Source organism: Morone saxatilis, unplaced genomic scaffold (genome assembly GCF_004916995.1).
Source record: "Morone saxatilis isolate NCDOM2014 unplaced genomic scaffold, NCSU_SB_2.0 Contig18, whole genome shotgun sequence".
Classification (NCBI taxonomy): domain Eukaryota; kingdom Metazoa; phylum Chordata; class Actinopteri; family Moronidae; genus Morone; species Morone saxatilis.
The window spans coordinates 18,645,578-18,665,218 of NW_023339740.1; the positions used below are offsets into that span (position 1 = coordinate 18,645,578).

The 19,641-nt window shown below is 40.0% G+C and overlaps 2 protein-coding genes across 2 annotated transcripts in view; one reads left to right on the plus strand and one right to left on the minus strand.

Annotated features, from left to right (window-relative positions):
* Nucleotides 1-2,080: 2,080 nt before the first annotated feature.
* alas1 (aminolevulinate, delta-, synthase 1) lies at nucleotides 2,081-7,909 on the minus strand. The gene is made up of 11 exons (XM_035662330.1): nucleotides 7,731-7,909; nucleotides 6,001-6,247; nucleotides 5,687-5,863; nucleotides 5,464-5,586; nucleotides 5,049-5,268; nucleotides 4,465-4,649; nucleotides 4,141-4,320; nucleotides 3,782-3,946; nucleotides 2,984-3,252; nucleotides 2,545-2,707; nucleotides 2,081-2,412 (listed from the first exon to the last, which is right to left on the minus strand). Exons 2-11 carry the CDS (start codon nucleotides 6,212-6,214, stop codon nucleotides 2,252-2,254), a joined length of 1,857 nt encoding a protein of 618 aa, XP_035518223.1. The 5' UTR covers nucleotides 6,215-6,247; nucleotides 7,731-7,909; the 3' UTR covers nucleotides 2,081-2,251.
* The window catches only part of LOC118328146 (protein shisa-4-like), a 15,034-nt gene continuing 2,843 nt past the window's right edge, over nucleotides 7,451-19,641 (plus strand). Inside the window, exons 1-6 of the mRNA XM_035661749.1 lie at nucleotides 7,451-7,460; nucleotides 7,853-7,975; nucleotides 11,948-12,115; nucleotides 13,263-13,416; nucleotides 14,255-14,391; nucleotides 19,465-19,633. Of these exons, the coding sequence (XP_035517642.1) occupies nucleotides 7,451-7,460; nucleotides 7,853-7,975; nucleotides 11,948-12,115; nucleotides 13,263-13,416; nucleotides 14,255-14,391; nucleotides 19,465-19,633 (761 nt within the window). The remainder of the gene's footprint in view (nucleotides 7,461-7,852; nucleotides 7,976-11,947; nucleotides 12,116-13,262; nucleotides 13,417-14,254; nucleotides 14,392-19,464; nucleotides 19,634-19,641) is intronic.

Consider the following 19,641-nt stretch of genomic DNA (forward strand, 5'->3'; position numbering starts at 1 on the left):
TGACAAGATGGTACGCGTTCCGGAAGTCGGAATTTTGTTAACACTGTAGCCTTATGAAGGGGGTTCAAATGCCGGATCAATGAGAGGGAGAGGGTACTTATTCTTAATGGTGATGTCATTAAGCCCTCGATAGTCAATGCAAGGGCGGAGGGACAGGTCTTTTTTGGTTACAAAATTGTTTCATTATTTAACAGATTTAAAGTAGTAGTATTTAAACTAATACACCTCTGTAATTAAAATACACAGGTGACAATTAACTATTTCACCAAAGAGGCAGGTAGCTCTGGGTCAACTAGTGTTCTTGCATCAGTGCGCTACATCACATTTTTTCCACCTCAAGAGCATCCCAACGGGCCCTGCAACATGTTTTCTTGCACATTGGGCCACCATAGAGGCCATTTCATCATGTTTTAGCTATCATAGGAGCATCTAAGAGGGCACTTTATAGCATTTTAGGCAACAGGATATCATTGTTGCTGATATCAAGCAACCTTTTTAACATCCTATGTATAAAATGCTTCATAGCCTACATCAGAAAGTTAATATATAAATTAAAAAATCACAATATAATGTGCAGTTGAGACATACCGGTTATGTTTTTGTACATTTGCAGTAAAATAAACTCCGGTATCCATGATGTTACTGACAAGTCACGTATATGTGTAAGGTCAACTCAAAAGTGGAAGTATCTTAAAGTAGTATCATAAAGCAATGGGAACCTCAACTCATTGTAACATTTCTCACTTCCATTTTAAGAGTAATTTTGCCTCTTATGAAGCAACAGTGGCCTTTACAACACCTGAGAGCTTGCGAAGCAGTTTTAATAAACCATCTATGCAAGATTGTGATTAGAGCAATGGATCTTCACATATATACATCAGTTCTAATCTAACTTTGACAAAATAATATGAGATATAAGAGTGATCCTGATAATATAATATAAATATAATATGTCCAGCCTGCGTGTGTGAGTCTGAAGCAGTTTCACGTCACATCTGACCACAGTGAACATGAGCCATCTGTGGTAGGTGCAATGGGATCTGGATCTGGGGCTTATGGGGATCTTGAGGATGCGTGGTTACGTGCTGTGACCATTGTGACCATTGTGACTTCTTTTATTTTATGATTCCGAGTCACCGGGTGTCACAGCAACATGTATGTAACCTCCTTTTGAATTCATAGGACAGTGGGTTAGTAGGTCCCCCTCAAACACAGATTTCTCCTGATAAAACAGCCCAGTGGTGCAATCTGTTATCATTGAATAACATTGTTATATTTTAAATTATTGTAAAATACACAAAACTGCATCTAACCTGGATTAATATTTTATTTTTCAAAAGTCTCCCTGAGAATAAAGCATGTAAAAACAAGACTTCTTGTGTGTTATATTCATTTGTTCAAATAGGGACCACATGCGTCAAACGTAATGTATCAGACGCAGTAATATACACAAATCTATTATACCTGAATGTGTTTTAGCAAATTGAATATCAAATGCATTCATTATTAATTTGGTAGCAGTTGCAGTTGTAGATTTGTCTCTTCCAGGTGCTTCTCAGTACCAAACAAAACAATCTTTTTCAATGTCCTACATTTCTCACAAGCACAAGTAGGCCAGTGGATCAAAATAAATAGGTTACTCACACAGTCACCAGTAGTATAAAAGTTTTGCCTTTTCAATTACTGACCCAGACCAATTGTTGTGACCCATTTTTGTAGCCTTACAAGACCATTCAGTAAACATTCTGGCTGTGAGTGTCAGAAGCACATGACTAAATGTCACTTATCTGCCTCATTGTGACCACAAAATAATGTGGTGTCAGTTACCCTTAGGTCATTCAATGAATACGGCTTGCTGTTACAGCATCGCTAGCCCATTTCAGGACATGTACTTATGTCAACAGCAACACTTGTACTTATATTTCCTTGCACAGACTACTAAAGGACAGCTGTTGTAAAGGATCAAAAGTACTTAATATAAGGCAGTCAAAGGTTGTATGTGTATAGATGTGCATTTTCCCTTCATATTTCTTAGGAAATCCATCTTTGATTTATAAAACACAAGAAATGACAAACAAGATTTATTTTCTTCTCATATTTTATTCTGAGCATATAGAACATCTGATCATAGACTATTTTAAATAATGTGTAGGAGGACTTATCAAAGATAGCTAATACATTTTATGACAGTGACAGGGGAATGGGTGTTGAGCGGGTATGTGCCGTCTCTAGCCAGCAGTAGTGATTAGTGTTATGCGCAGGCTGAGATAGGGTGGCTGAGACCACTGAAGTAAGACTTTTCGCGGTCGCTCATCACTTCAAAGTGCAGTGGCTGCTGGCAGAAGGTACACTCTGCTGACGAGTGGGGCTTCAGGTCCAGGCCGACCTCCTTCCATGTGTGCTCCAGCCTCTCTGTAAAAAGGGAAAAAACGGGAGGTCAAGTTAACTTTTATAAATCACAGATAATGTACAAATGATGGGGAAATTTGACCTCCAACATATAAACTTCAACTTAAAGTGTAATATACTACTAGCTCTTCTTACCAACAAAGTATTTCATCATCTCAGGAGTGTGGTGAGGCGTTGGGGCGATACGCAAAAGCTCGTCTCCCCTGGCAACCGTTGGATAGTTGATGGCCTGCACATAGATGTTGTGGCGACTCATCATGATGTCACACACCTCTGTGTTTTTCTCAGCGTCTGATACCTAGAAATAATAAAAGAGACACACGTGGGCATTAGAGTGGAGCTATGGACTATTCTTTTAATTAAAATAGTTTTTTTATATTGCGGGGGGCTTTTATTGCCTTTAATTGAGAGCTGAAGAGCTGAGGGCTGCTGCAGCAAGACTCAGCCTTGGTACATGGGGCACCAGCTCTACCAGCCTCTATCTGGGCACCCCAACCAAGGACCACTTTTAATTGGGGCTGTTTATATCATGTGCATCATAACTCATATCATTAGATAATAAATAATAAATTACCCGGACTGGGATGATGTGGCTGGGGCAGTGCACCACGGGTAGCCCAGAGTCCATCAGCATTTGTCTGAGTAGCTTGACGTTGCGCTGGTGTTTACGTCTCAGTGTGCGGCCCTCCTGGCTTTTAAGAACCTGGATCGACTGCCTGGCTCCGGCTAACAGCATTGGTGGCAGAGAGGTTGTGAAGATGAAACCAGCAGCGTAGGAGCGCACCGTGTCCACCAGAGCAGCGGTACTCGCGATGTAGCCGCCCACACAGCCAAAGGCCTTCCCTGGAAGAGGATATGACACATAGGTTGGTATTCTTTAATTTGTATTCTTTAAACAAAAAATCTTGTTTACAGTCACTACATTACGCTCACTGGTCTTTGCTAAATCCACCCCTGTGAATCGCACAAACTAGTTTCTGAAATGGCAGCACCACAGGTAGAGGCTGTAAAGCTCTGAGTTAGAAATAATTGCCCCCTCAGCATGACAGCGACACAGTAATTCAATAAGGGTGCAATGAGAGCCCACAGTCTCCTAGCAACAACAGAGCTGCTCCAGCTTCTTTAAGCCCTCAGGCATATTGAGTGACACAGATGAGGCCAGATCCTGAGTATAACAACAAAACAGAGCTACAAGATTCCCACTAGCTGGGAGTCGTTCCATAAAAAAATATACACAAAAGAAATACAGCAAAATATGAATGGAAAGACTGTAAATGCTTCACGGAATGGCTCAAGAACACTTTGGCATGGCTTCAGAGTCAAGATGCTAAGTAGAATATCGTCATTAGTAGAGATCAAAATATATGCTGACCTAGTGTCCCTGAGATGATATCCATCTTGTGCATGACACCATCCCTGTCTCCGATGCCCCCTCCTCGGGCGCCGTACAGGCCCACAGCATGGACCTCGTCTACGAAGGTAATGGCACCAAACTCATGGGCCACATCGCACATCTCCTCCAGCGGACACACAGCACCTGTTTTACAGAAAGATGGATAGAAAGAAAAGCCGTTAGCAAAAGTACAGAAACAAAAGGTGATTTTAACAACTAATGAGCTAATGCTAATTTATGAGATACATTTTTAATGAGCAACTGTGTAATAAATGTGCTTTATAAATGCTTTTAAAAATTAAAAAAAAAAAAAAAAATCAGGATAATCCCAAACTAACCATCCATGGAATGGACAGTTTCAAAGGCCACGATCTTTGGTTTTGTGGGGTCTCCCTTCTGTAGAAGCTCTCGGAGATGGCCGACGTCATTGTGGCGGAAAATGAATTTCTTAGCACCGCTGTTCCTGATACCCTGGATCATTGAGGCGTGATTGCCTGCATCAGAGTAGATCTCACAACCTAAAATAGGTCACAAGAGAGAGGAAGTGAGAATGAGAGTTTAGGTGGGAGTCAAAGTGACTTAAATTAAAGCACGACTGTCACACATGAATTACTGACTAACTAATGTTGGATCGTTAGAAATATATAGCCATTTGTGTTTACCAGGCAGCATCTTGGCGAGGGTGAAGAGGGTGGAGTCATTGGCGACAAAGCAGGAGGTGAAGAGCAGTGCAGCGTCCTTGTTGTGAAGGTCAGCTAGTTCTTGTTCCAGTTCCACGTGGAACTTACTGGTCCCAGAGATGTTCCTGGTGCCTCCTGCCCCTGAGCCATGCTTTCGTAAAGTATCCCTGGAAACAGACAACAAGATGAACATATGGAAAAATAAATAATTAAGCTGGAGAGTTGCAAGTAAGTGACGCGCTGCTACAAGGTGTTACAGGGAATCAGAGACCTGGGCAAGATCGAACAAGCTGAAAAGAGAACAAGAAAAACATTCCACTTCACTGGGCCCCACTGAGGTTTAAGTGTAAACTATGGCCAACTAACACTCTACACCCACACAAACAATGGACTGGATCACTCATGGGGATATTCAATTATTATGTGCTGCGTCTCAAGTTTTCTAAGTTTCTAAGCATCAACAGGAGTCGCAGACATTCAAGAAAAACATTTGTGTTACTACAGGTGTGTGTAGACCCAAGAGAATGAATCACACCACCCACACAAACAACTCCTTCAATACTCACATAATGGATTGCACCACCCGTGGGTGTCGACTCATGCCCAGGTAGTCGTTGCTGCACCAAACGGACACCTCCCTCTTGTCCTCTAAGGAGCCCGTGAAATCGTCCGCCATGGGGAACTCGCTGGCCAGACGATTCACAGTCTTAAACACACGATATGTGTGGTCGCTCTTCTTCTCTACGATCTTCTTATCAAGGAAGTCGTCGTAATGGAAGCGGGACACTGTGGCAGAAGAGGAAGACGAGGCTTGCTTAATGTGGCTTGCATTGTAATGGATGAAGCAACGTCCGAACATGATGAAAGTCTCAGCTCGCCTTGCTCAAAAAGACCAAAACATACTGACTTCTAAAAGGCTAATCAGTAATTAAATGACTCTACCATTTGAACTAGTAGTAGGAGTGCTTAAAGTAAACCTACTGCTGGCTGGCAAGTTGTCCTGCAGGAGGTGGGAGACCCTTTTAGGTCGCTGTTTCAAGAGGGTCTTCATTAGATTAGTTTGCTCATCTCCGCTTCCCTTCTTCAACTGGGCAGGGGACACTTCTATAAAAAAAAAAAGGACCAAAAAACATTTGTATTAAGTCATGTACAAAATGATTGCCCACAAACAATGCAGTCTAATCAAAATCTAAACAAATCTTACCTTTCTGGACAGTGCGGACTTCCTGAACATCCTCCTGGAACTCCATGCCGACCTGGCGGACCACGCTGCTGTTCTTCTGGCCCATCTCAGCAGCCAGGAAGGGGCATTTAGAGGCCACCGTCTGGCCTGAGGGTGGCATAGGGTGGCCAGCAGGGAGCTTGGATTCCTGCTTGGGGCCTAAAAGTGAACAAAAGAAGTTATAGAGTTAATATATATATCAATACCAACAACCAATAAAAAATATCACACAGCAATAATTCAGTCAGTAATTGCATTAACTGGGATATTTCACTTGATATGAGCATCTTCCTCACCTTCACTGGCAGACACGGTGTCCTCAGTCTTCTGGTGGGAAGAGGAAGAGGAGGAGCAGAGGGCCCGTGCCATTGATGGAGCCATGGGTTTAGATGCCAGCTCCATCATGATGGGGCATCGCTGGGCGTACCCCACCAGAGACTTTTTGGTCTGCTGGAAGAAGGCCTGGGGCACCCGGGCGAGGAACGGACAGCGACGCAACATCACATCCATTGTCAGCAGTGGTGATTATGATTGTCCGAAGGTCTAAAGGAGAAAGTCAAGAGTTTATTGAAACTTCTGCTATGGACAGTTTTAGATATTTCTTTACATGTGATAAAAAAAAAGCTGGTTTTGCAAAGTGTTTGCTTGAAGGCACCACAAAATGATATTTTTCCCTTTTTAGTTGAACTACAATAGATTAATTCAAACAGTTTCAGTGTCATAAACACACTATAACTCAACAATAATTACATATTAATAGCACATTAAATGCTTCAGTTTATTCTTCCTGTGCATGACAGCTGTTGAGAATACTTTAGTTCCCTATGAAACTTCTCAACGTGGTCAGTGAACTGTTGCAACTGTCCTTTTACAGCTGAGGAGAGACTTTACTGTTTCTGGGGGTTTGAATGTGTTTTTGTAGTGCAAAGCAAATCTCGATGTGTTTTGTGTGACCAAAACTACTGACGGGGATAGATTACACTTCAGGAAAAAAAGAAAAAGGCGTTAAGTTTGCTCAGTTTACTGCTGAAGGTCACATTACCCGTATGTTGACAATTTTCTGTCAAAGCTCTATCGTCAAGGTCAATAACAGACCTTTAAGCTCAAAGCTTTCAACCACTATCACAACATACTATCATCTACACTTTAAATGTTTCGTGGGCGCCTCCCTGAAGCCTAAAACATCTTTGTGAACATTAGTCAGTGTCAGGTGTCTTTTTTTTACATGAAACCCTCATTTTACAATCACATCTGTTCGGCTGGATGAGGTGTTTTGGACCCCTGCTACAGGTGTCTGATCCTGTCATTGCAATAAACATGCTATTGCGTAAAAACTAACATTACACTGCTTACGTCTATGCCTGTGTCATACCCTTCCCCCAGTAGAAACCAGGTCTACACATTCCTAGACAGTAATCACTCCCATACTTTCCTCCCATTGTGGTCCGAGGACAGGGAAAGTGAAGTCTGTAGGATGTCTATACAGCTTATCAGTCTCCTCTTGTGTTGCACTGCAAACATCACGCTGTCAGATTTTGTAACCCTCATTTGAAATTCCGGTATCCTAGCTTGCACTGTATAATTTTACCACACATGATTAAAAACAACTTTACCCACACACGCCTTCATAATATAACATACATACACACATTACACACACACACACACACTATAACTACTATTTCACGTTACAAAACGTGACCATTTCAGACACATTGACTCGTCTGCACGCGTTCAAGAGGCGTTATGTTGCATGGTAAGTCGCGAAGAGCATTGACCGGTTATTAAACATTACGAGAGGAAGAGTCACGACTTGTCTAGTCTCCGACGTTAGAGCTAAAAATTATTTTAATAATAAGAATACTATAAGGTAGGAGTCTCACCCTGCCTGTCGCTCGTGGTGCTCGCCGGTGCGCCGAGCTTAACCTTAGCTAGGCTGCTAGCAAGAAGAAGCTAACCTAGAACCAGAAGTGGAAGATCGATGAGGACGAGATGCAATTTAAACAAACCAAAAAAAAAAACGTACCTTTTTAAAAAAAACTTCACACGTGGTCGCGCAATCCTCTTTTATCTGTCGTGTAGTGGACGGGATAGCAGCAGCGACGCTAAGATAACGTGAAACTCTGCGAGGAATCCCCTTTTATTCAGGAGCAAGAGGAGGGAGACTGCTTCGTTATCCTGCACTGAGGACGAACGAAGAGGACGAGGACGAGCGGGCGCTTATAAGAGCTCAACCCGGGGCCGAGATCTCGCGAGATCGTGTCGTGTTACGTCAGAGGTCATTTGAGATATTCACCCGTGTGTGAGGGACTCATGCGATCACTCATCTTAAAGTAGGGTCGTGTCCCTGCAGGCGTTTGAATGATGTAATTAATATGTTTTGGCCTACATATATTGTTTATAAATCGATACGCTTTCATCGATGTTACTGATATTTTCAAAGGGGGTTGTTAATTCACAAGGACATTGATGTATGTCTGTCAATTTTGTGTTAAAGGTAGCATCTCAAAATGCTCCTTCAACTGTAGTGTGCCTCACTTTTGATACAGGAAAGTGTTTTTGAATGGATGCAATTCTTGACATTCATTCTCTTGAATTCTAGCTCAAGATTAAATGCTTTAGTTGTGTTGAGTAGATTTCCTGTGCACATGTGACCTCTGGTGTTGAAAAAGAGACACTGAAACTGAACTGGTTCTTGAATATAGACTGTATATAAAAAAATTCTATATTCTGTGTGTTTGCTTGTGTGGTTGTGGAAGAACTTCAAGCCATTAAAAACAAAATTTGCAACAGAGGAACCAAATGTGAATTTTCCACAGTGCGTCCATTCAATGCATTCATTCAAGGGACAATAATTACTGTGCAATCTATTGCCCATGTGCAACTGCTGCTAGTATTTGTGTTATTGTGTTATCTGTTGTGGTTTTTTACTCTTTGTTTTCTTGTCAGTGTTTATAATTATATTATATTATATTATATGTATATTAATTTTTTCATACTGTTTTTATACTGTCTTTATACTGTTTTTTTTCTCTATCCACTTTGCTGGCTGTAAGATTGGAATTCCCCATTGTGGGCCTATTAAAGGAATATCTTATCTTATCTTATCAAACAATAGCATAAAACTCAATATACATAAACAGTATACACCCATTTGCAGGTTTATTATCTACCTATCCGTCATCATCAGTGCTCGAGTTTTGTTGAAATTGTCTGAGATGTTTTTATTTTCATACAGTAATGGTCTACCTTCATTGATACAAATGGGGAAGAAGAAAAAAAAACATAACAACATCAAAGAAATGTGAATCTCTCGACTGTTAAGGTTATAATGCAAAAACAGACTTACATAAATACTTATAACTATCATATTACAAATCATAATATAGCAATTGAATATGCACTACTAGTATATAACAGTATATGATAATATGTAATAGTATATATTACCAATATAATACAGACTTTGACACCTGCAGTCAACAGTGTAGAAAATGAAGGGCAGGGGTGAGAGGACACAACCCACAGCCAATGGTACTTTTGAATGGTGTCTATGATGGATGCATCGTCAGCCCCTCTGCCTGCGCAGTATGCAAACTGGAGTGGGTCCATTGCGAGTCTGCTGCCTCGATGATGTGTTTTTTTAATGAACTACTGTGTAGACTTCCTCACAAGGTAGGTCAAAGCCACAGGCCTGAGGTTGTTTATAACCTCGATAGTGCCCTTCTTCGGTAAGGGAACAACCATCTGAATAAGGAAGCAAATAACTCTGACTGCATATTTGATCTATAAAATGTCTTTATATGACATCTGAATCTGTCAAGGAAGTGTTTAGTCTTCAGACCCAGTCCTAATGTTACGCCTTCTAAGCATGGACAGATGTGGTCTTTTGCTGCCCTCTACTGATCACTTTAGGCTCTAGCTCTGTTTGCTATAAAGTTTTACCTGCAGGACTGGACTTTTCACATGCTGTCTAAAAGCTGACAGCAGGGGGTGTAAAGTTTTTTTTCTCATGTGTTGTTCTTAAGCACAGTTTTGTGTTACTTGAGTATTTAGATTTTATGCTTCCTTCCACTAGAATCTAGTGTTAGAGCGAAATACTGCAGTTTGTACTCCATTACATTTGTCTGACAGCTAGTTCCAATAAAACCGATCAATTTATTTAATATGATGCACTGTTATAGATTAAACTACCCACCCATAAAATTCTCCACCTGGATCTTAAATGCTAAATAAACATTACTGAACAATGACATGAGGCACTGTGCTCCATTTTGGGTACTTATTCTTGATAGTTTTACTTTACTTTAGCATTTTAAATGCATTTTTACTTGTATTTTCACATTGTGATATTTAGTGATATTTTATTATCATTCACAAACAAGGTTGTAGAATGAAATTTAGATATAGTTCACTTTATGCTACCTTAAAATAAATAAATAAAACAAATAGAGTCCCAAAGAATAAAATAAAATCTTAATACTTATTCCGCCATGCAGTGCCCTCAAGAGATCAGAAACACTGTTGAGATTTATGAGGATCTGTGCCTCCGCTGCAGCTCATGTGTTAACCACAGTGTTGTCTGTCACTTCCTCTCAGAACAGTATCTTATCCACAGATGAATATATATCGAGAGCAATCAGAGATCAAGCATAATAATTACTATTCAAACTAACCACTGTAAAACATTCATTTTATGTCGGTAACAGAAATGACAGGTCACATTAAAATTAAGGAGGTGCTTTTTGAAGCTCAACCAGAAATACATCAGACCGCCATCAGCATCTGGATGCACTTCTTGTATTATTTTCAGGCTCTTTACCAACCACACACATAACTAAGTGCAGCTCACAGCACCCATTCAAACCAAAGGATATGGTGGGGGAGTCCTATGGTCTATTGAGAGGGTGAAAAACTAAGATGTCTTATTCTTTCTATTTCCTGTTACCACAGATGTCATTGTTGAATATGTCATTGTTGATCATTGTCAGACTCATTTTGTTTTCACTTCATTAAACGTATTAGTCAATCGACAGCAATTTTAATGTCAACATTTAAAAAAAAATTAATTTATTGTTTAAGTTATTTATCAAGTAAATTCTGAAAATTATTGGTTCCAGTTGGTTGAATACAGTATCTTTGAGTTTTGGACTGATAAAACCAGCAATATGAAGAGACGTCGCCTCAGGCAAAGACCAATTATTAACCCCACCAGCCAAACTGGGCAGCTGTCCCTCAGAGACCGCTGCATTTTTAGATAATCTTAACTCATTTTGTAGAGAAGCCCGGAGGTAAAATATAGTTTTACCCTTTATTATTTGATTATTTGATGACACTGTAATGGTGTATGTTGCTAAATGTATAATAACTTTCTGTCATATTTGCTGAAACTTTCACTATATCCTGAACATGAAACAGATAATCTGCAATTGAACAGGTTCTCTGGCTCACCCTGAAATACAGAATCCACCACGCCTGAACAAAAACAACCACTCAGAGCCAAGAAAAATGCCATTAGGATGGTTTTCACAGATTATCTGACAAATATGACAAAAAGTAGTTTTTTTAGAAAAGTTAGGCCTACCTAAAACCCTAAGTAAAAGTCTTATGCTCAAAAATCAGGGGCAGATCTAAAAGAATATTCATGGAGAAGCAAGAGGATGGCATGTGGAGATATATGCAGATTAAATCCCAAACAATCACATTTATGATTCTGTCAAGAAGCCTATTAAATATATTTGATTGTTACAGAAAAATAATTGTATGAAAAATATGAGGAAAACTAATCTCTGATCAATATTCACACAAAATAATCTGCTCAAACTTCATCAAAATCTCTCGTTTTATTACAAACTTCCTGCAATTATTGTGTTCAGAATTGGGGTTAATTGTACAGTTTATTAGTTGTCCTTTATGCATTAAATATAATATGTAATAAACATACAATCACTTAGTCAGGGGTCGTCGGTGTACTCAATGATAGAAAAGGGGTCCCTTCAGGAAAAATGTCGGGAACCACTGGTCTAGATGGAGTTGACAGGGGTTAAACTAACCTAGTCTAGCATGCTTTGTTAATCCTGAAATTATCGTCAGGGGCAGTGATACTACATCCAGTAACTCTATGGACAAATTGATTTAGTATACTGTCTAAACTTCCAAGACAAGAGGGTGGAGAGAAAAAAAAAAACACATGACAAAAAGGATGGGCGGAACTTCGCCTGAGTGAAGCGACTGTGTTTGTAGACGATCTTCGCAGCAGTTGGGCTCCGACGGCAGAGAGGAGGAGACGGTTTCCCGCAGATGTCTACTGTTTCCTGACTCAATCCGGGAGTCTAGAAGTAGCCATGGCGTCTGGCCTGCCCAGCGTTGTTGTGTTGGCTCTGTGCGTGACCCTGGCCCCTTGTGTGTCTGGTGAGTTTTTATTTTTAATTGGTAAATGTCCCTTTTTGTGTGGTGGTTGGCGTTTACTGCGTGTTTTGAACGTTCGCCGTTGCCACCTTACGTTAGCAACCGGGGGCTCGAGCACACTGACTGCGGGGCGATGCCAGTGACGTCGGCTTCCCCCCACCATGTTTTTAATGTTAACGTCTAAATAGCTGCTAGCATCTGTTGGCTAAAGGGAGACCAACTGCATGATTTAGTTGCTCTATTGTACAATGTCATGGTCGACATTGGTTGACAACGCTGCCCAACTAGTAGCCAGGCTTTGTTTACTCTTTCCTCTGCTCTGTTGCTATAATTCGATCACTTTATATATAAATAAAGTTGTCAGAAGAGTCTCTCCGTGAAAAACCCTTTATCACTTTCAGTATTTGTCAAGATGAAGATCTCTAATGCCAACTAAATTACCCTCATTGGTAAACGAGGCTGGATTAAATATCTTAAACACATCTAACGCGATAAAATGACCATTAATATATATATACAGTGTGCGCTATAACGTTTATTAATGTCGTATTTAATGCAGAACTGCTGTATTACACTGCTTTACTTTCAGCAGGTTTTGAAAGCACTAATTAAAGTTAGATATTGTTCTGTTGTCAGGGAGATGTTTTTATTTTTCATGTTTACCATATCAGTTGTATTGTATTGTATAGCTGCAACTATAGGGTTTATTCTCTAAAGCTATAACTAATGTTGTCGATTAAAAAAGTGAAAGTGTAAATAGCTTATTACAATTATTTTTTTGTCAGACCAACAGTCCAAAAAACCCCCAAAGATATTCAACACAAGATTAAATGAAGCAGCAAATCCTCACATTAAAGAAGACCAAAGTAGTGAGCTTTTGCTTAAAATTAATAAAACAATTATTTAAAAATAGATACAGAGGAGTTTTTTTCTCCATTAACAAATCGATGAATCACCTAATCATTATTCTAGACCATCGAGCTAATACATAAACTCATAATGGAGTGAAGCCTTTTATACGTGGCATGTGTGTTTCATCCAGCTCCCTTTGTGCTTTACAGTTAAATTGCCTTTGCAGCTTTGTCTTCAGTGGTAGAAAGACTAACCTTTTCCTGTCTCCTGTCTCCTGTCTGTCTCTGCTCTGTTACAGCGGGGAGCCAGGACTGTGACTCCTACAGAGATACATTAAGCCAATACCACTCAAGCCAGACATGCAGGATAGGATTTTGCTGTGGTTCCTGCTATAACAGATACTGCTGTCAGGATAGTTTCTGGCGTTTTTCTAAGGATGAACAAGATGACTGGTATTCTATTCTGTTTTATTCTGTAATAAATTATAAATTGTCTCAACCTATAGTTGACATTGAGAGTTTAAATTTCCATGTTAGATGATTAGACAGAATTAGTTTAAGTGGTTTCTTTTGAGTTTTTCTCTTTGTTCCTGTGTGATCACTGTAGAAATGTGCTGTTGCGGCCTGTTGCACAGTGACTGCGCAACAGGAAGTAGTGACTTCCTGTGCACGACCACCAGCTTGAAGCTGTGGGGTGCTACTGTGCTAAAAATATTTTAGAAACAAAAGGGCAGATGGACAACGGGGCAATAATCTGTATTTATGATAGCTGGCCCCCCCCAAAGAAACAATGGTTCGAGTCATGAGTCGGGAATACCCCAAGTTGGCTTGCGTGTCAGTCAAATCTTGACACCCTTGATCTTTAGCTGCATCACATTACGTGGCAGACTGTAACCTCTCAAAAAGACCACGAGCCACACATTAACTGTGATTGAAGACGCTCTGTGGTGCATTGGGATTTTATAACTGGACAAACTTTTACTTTCTTTGACTGTGTGGAAATCTGATGTTTTCCCATCAGAGAGGATAAAGTAAGGCATGGTGTGAGTCTTTACGTTTAACAGGAGACTCGTAGGCTTATATAGAAGTTTAGTGTGGGGCTGAAAAAAAGACACTAGTCAAATATTTTGTATTTAACAGCCAAATCTGATTTGACTGAAATTCTGAGTCGGGTACAGACCGAATTTGTGTTTTCCATTAGTTGTTGTGACAGATATTGTTTTTTTTTTTTTTTAAGGTAATAGCAGAATAAATATTGTTTGGCACAATTTCTTCTCTGTTTCTTTTTTAGTGATGATTTTGGCTATAGAAGTTCACCAATGCCCATGATCCTTGGTATTGGTGGCCTTGTGACCTGTTTGCTCATCTTCATCTGCTGCTGTGTCTGTCCCTGCTGCTGCCTGTACAAGATGTGCCGCAAGCCACGACGTAAGTAGCCCTCCACTAACAGTTAATACTGCTCATTGTTGTTGGTGATGTTGTTTTTTAAGGATTCAAGGTTATTTTATTATCATTTACGACACAAGGAATTCAAGGTAAAGATCCCTGTATGCTACTTTTAAAAACAAAATAAAAATTGATTGAGTCATAAAAATAATACTAATTTGTATGATGCATTGTTGTAGAGGAATTGAACAGTCTTCCAGCCTGAGGAAAGAAGCTGACAGATAGTTTGACTGCCTTGTCCACACCTAATAGTCTCCATATTTAGTAACTATATCCTCAGCATGTGAACATATTTCAGCGTGACTACTTGTGAAGAAACACATTGCTTTTCTTTCTGCAACATTTTGACATTTTTAAATCAGTAAAGCCTTAAGTTCCTCTTCTGCAGACAGTCGTAACTATGGTGCTACCTCACAGTATGTGAACAGTCCAACGTTGCTTAAATAACTATCAGGTTACAAAAAAGTTCATAAAAGAGTAGTTCAACCCTTTTCATCATGAGGTGGCATGAGTTACTCACTGGCAGCATGTGTGTGCAGTATGACTTTATATCAGCAGATGATACAGGTTTTGTCTAACGTCAGATATGTTTTTGCCATACTGTTTATACCATATCTATCCCTTTAATATGTCTGGTTGTACTATTTATGATTTCACCATCCGATTCCTGATAAGTTCACATCCTGGTGCTACCTGAACAGCAGGTTAGCGCACAAGTGGTTGAACAGGTGTTAAGATAAACAGAAACTTAAATGGGTGCAAAAGAAAAGGGAAAGTAACTGCATCAATGCAGTGGAGTACACTGATCTGTAAGGCATTTTGATTCACTGGATTAGCCAAAAAAAGATGTTCCCATCTGGCTATTTTAACCATTAATTGATTTTTCAGAAAATGTACTATGATAAAATTACAGATACTGTCATCGAGGATTTTATCTATAGTGTCCACTCTTAAAGTTGCTGTGATATGATGCATAGATTGGATCAGTCCTGTGAATGGAGATGTTGTCAGAGTGGAGCCAGTTTATGAAAGCTGTAACCACCCACACATCATACATGTTAAGTTTATATTTGTATCACTGATGCTTATTGCTTGATTTTACCTCCTCTCTATATTGTGGAAGATAAAATATCAAACTATCCACCTGAATCAATAGACAATGGTATCCCATTACTTATTCATTGATGCCACTACCAGTAACCAGTGTTCACTGTAGTGGATGTCTTTGAGAGTTCGTAATCAGTGGCATCTTCATCAAATTAGAATTTTAGAGCTGAAATGATCAGTCGATAAATCTGTTAGTCGAGCAGCAAAAATAGTTGTTGTTGTTGTTTTTTACAGACAAATGACTCTGTACCTGTAATATTTTCACAATTTATTGTCATTTTATGAAAATAATTGTCAGATTAACTGGTAATAAAACTAAATTTCAACTACCACTGCAACTAAAATTTCTGCCCTGGGCAATTTTAAAACAATGTTTCCCTAACGCACAAGCTCTAAGCAGTGACCAGGTATCCGTATTAGTTGGAGGCAATATTAACAGCATGTAACCAAATGCTGTTGCTTCTGCAACATGTAGCTGCACATGTGTTGGTTTCCTGCAGACAACCACCTCTTGCTGACTTGCTGTTGACAGCTTCTCACACTACGTAAAATGCAGTGCCTGATTATTTTTTTGGGCTAGGTTGTTTTAATGAAGAAATCAGACTCTTGGTTTCCAGTTTGTTGGAGTGTTTGTCTAGTTTTCAAAACAACATCAGGGGACTTATTTGAGGACTGTTGGCCCACCCACCACATGACTTTCATTACTGCAAAGGCTTGGTCTTAGTAATAACACAGACTGTGAGAGACAGAGTGCAAACTGGTCCAACATTCCCCAAACCTCAATAATATGCAACAGATATGTGACACTGACAGCAGTTACAAAGATGTGCTTCCTTTTGTGAAGTAAACCCCGTCCGGAGCTCTGAAGCTTTCGGCATGCCATGGAAGTTTTTTTTTTTTTAATAGTCTCCTGTGGTGAGCAGTGTATCCCACAGGTTGGTGAGTCAGTGTAGTTATCAGTCATAATTGCTGTTTGGAGCTAGGGATACATTGTAAAGCTTTATTTACATAATTTCCATTAAAAACAAAGTAAAAATTGCCATATAAGGTGCCTGTTCCACTCAGTGTGAGGGGACGTTTCCTTGACAAAAATATTACCAAGAGTGAGAAGAAGAATTTCACAGTGCCGGCTTTAAGGTCCTGCTGTCAGAGGCAGACAAATAAATAAAAAAGTTTGTCAAAATCAGTAGTGCTTTTGGAGTGGTAGGACCCAGTTGGAAAATATTAAATATTAATTACACAACAGCTGATCAGAGCTGTACTGTGACAGAGGTAAATTAGGAATAATTTGAACGTACAATATGTCATTTTTGCCGGTGGGGCACTCGCTCACATCAAAACAATAACAAGATGATGTCATGAAGTGTCATAGGATCATGGGAGTTACCCAGGCGTTATAGCAGCTAGAGGCAGGAAAGGAAACGCACCGTTACCTGAAAATGAAGTTCCAGATTTCTCCTGGTTTGAATGTTGGAAATATTTGGGATAATGTAAGAACACAACTCAACAAAATATATAACACAGGTCTAGAGGTTCTGTGTGGAACTGTTACATCTTATAGCTTTAACATGAAGTTAAATGCAAAGCAGTCTATTATATATATGAGAAGTAATTATGGGGGATCTGACAGTCACACAGATATAATGAGATAATACTATAACCTGCAGTAGGGATGTTACCCTACTTACCAGTGGTTCTTACTGAACAGCGACCTGCATTAAGACCCTGAACTGTATTAGAAAGGGTAGGATGACACACGTTAGCTTATTAATAACAGTATCAATTAGCTGACGCCTCGTCAGGTATAACCAGCATGTTTAGATGAGGGTGAGCTCTAACCGTCTCTCTACATGGATTCCAGACTGTGTTTGGGAAGCACAGGGGAGCCTTTGTTTTCGTTAAGGGGCCGAAGTCGTTGCTGACTTTTGGGCTAACTCACTTTACTTTCACCCAGTAGCACGAAACGTCTTGGGTGTTAAAGAGCTGCGGTGTTCATTCTTGGTGAAACTGTAACCTTCGCTGTACATTTACTGCCACAAGACAACTTCACTGCTAACCTTTTCCTCCCCTCGCATTCACCGCCGCTTTCTGCTGCTCGTTCTCTCACTTGCTCAACCACACACCCACCACGCACACTGACCTGCTGCTCAAATGAGCTTTGCTACTCTTACAACAGTAGTTACCGTCTGTCATTTACACTCGCAAATGCGTACATTTAAAAATTGTACGTCTAGAACTTCCGGGAACTCTTTGGCTCTGCAGATCCACGTTTCAGGATGGTTCTCCCAGATGGGATTACTCCCGCAAATGCATCCATGTAAAACTGTAAGTGGCACACTCTCAAATGGTTGCAGTCTGGAGCCCTGCCTTGGCATGTGGATTTCCACGCCTTATTTTTTTTACGAGCTTTGTGAAATCAGAGTCAAAACAGCCTGCATCCTCTGTTCTCTCCATTACAGCAGGGTGGGATTTAATTCTGTCTCTGATGTCCTTTTTGCCTTCAACCCATTATTTCTGCTGCCAGATTTCTTCTTTTGTCTTCTCTTCCCAGAGCTTAGACTAGATATCACTTATCTATTCGTGTCCACCCTTTAACCCGCTTCTTAAATGAATTCCCCACAGTGGAGGAAAGCACCTGATTTGTGGGTGTGTGTTTGTGTGCGTGAGTGTGTGTGTGTTGACACTCAAGCATGTTCACTGTTGCAAATGCTACATTCTTGCGTTTCCTGTCAGTTTGGTCTTCTCAGCCAGCATGTTCAGGTTGGTTGTTCCATGTGGCAACTCAACTCTGGCGGAGATCAGTAGGCTAAGTCACGAGGAGGAATGTGGACTCCCCAACTCGGGCTGTTGCATTTTGGGATCACATCCAGGAATGTCAGAGCTCCACCTCTTGTGACTCATTGTTTCCACGACAACCACAGTGGGGGAAAACTCGAGACCATCTCACATCATTTACAGGAAGTTGTTGTGATGACTCCCTGTCTCTTAGAAAGAAAAAAAAAAACACATGGTGGGAGAGTGAGACACACACACACACACACACACACACACGCACACACAATTTCACATAGTGGTTTAGACTTGTGGAAACACTTGGGCCTGGAAACATTGATAGTCCCTGCGTGCACGCACACACACACACACACACACACACACATTGATAGAGACTTGACACTTTATCATAAATTATATCATGTCTTTGGTTACAAGAGCATTGTCCTTTACTAGTCAAGTTTAGTCCCCTTTGATGAGAATATTAATAAAAATATAGATTAAGTACTTTGTGTAACTTGGAATAAAAAAGCACAGGTGGTGCACTTTTTTCAGCATGAATATATATATATATGAATATTGTCTGCATGTCATCCTTTCAAATGACACATTTGAGTCCTCCAGTGTAAAATTAAAAAGCATGTATAGTAGTTTCTGTGACAGCAAATTAAGTAAAATTAATGTTATAATTTTAATATATATGTAATATATAATTAATATGACAGGACAATTTGTTAAAAGTTAACTTACTAGGATTTATTTCTGCTCAGTTTTGTTTGTGTCACTGCCGGGTTTGCAGAGTCAGATAGAAGTGATGTCTAAGTTAAGAATTGTTGCATATTTGTGGAACAAACTCTTAGCGAAGCATTTGTCATGTCTGCCTGTTGAAACATGCTATACAAATAAATTTATTATTATTATTATTATTATTATTATTATTATTATTATTATTTTTGAGCTAGCATTAGAAGATGTTTTTCTGGTTCGCCAAACAATCAGCTCAGACCAGACTAGCTTTTGTTGGTCAAAGCTAGTTTTAGTTTTGTCCTTCCTCCTTTTTTTCCTTGCTCAACAATTCCTCCCATCGCTGTACTCCCCCACTTAAACTGAAACTGATTGAAAAGCCTACACAGATAATTAACTGTATTTGTCATCTGTTTCTGTGTTACGTTACAGCTGTAATAGCTACCACCACCCACACCACAGTGGTCACCACCGCTCCTCAGCAGTACCCCCAGCAACCAACTGCAACACCTGCACAGCCTCAGTCCTACCAGGGGGCCCAGTATCCACCCTACCAGCCCGTACCAGTGCAGCCGGGTTATGGAACCCAGCCCATGCCCCAGGGCTACG

Coding starts and splice junctions, on each gene's coding strand:
- alas1 (XM_035662330.1), bottom strand. CDS start 6,214: ATGGATGTGATGTTGCGTCGCTGTCCGTTCCTCGCCCGGGTGCCCCAG. Junction 3,253..3,781: donor TATCATCTCAGGGACACTAG/GTCAGCATATAT, acceptor ATCCTCTTCCAG/GGAAGGCCTTTGGCTGTGTG. Junction 2,708..2,983: donor GCCACATCATCCCAGTCCGG/GTAATTTATTAT, acceptor TATTATTTCTAG/GTATCAGACGCTGAGAAAAA.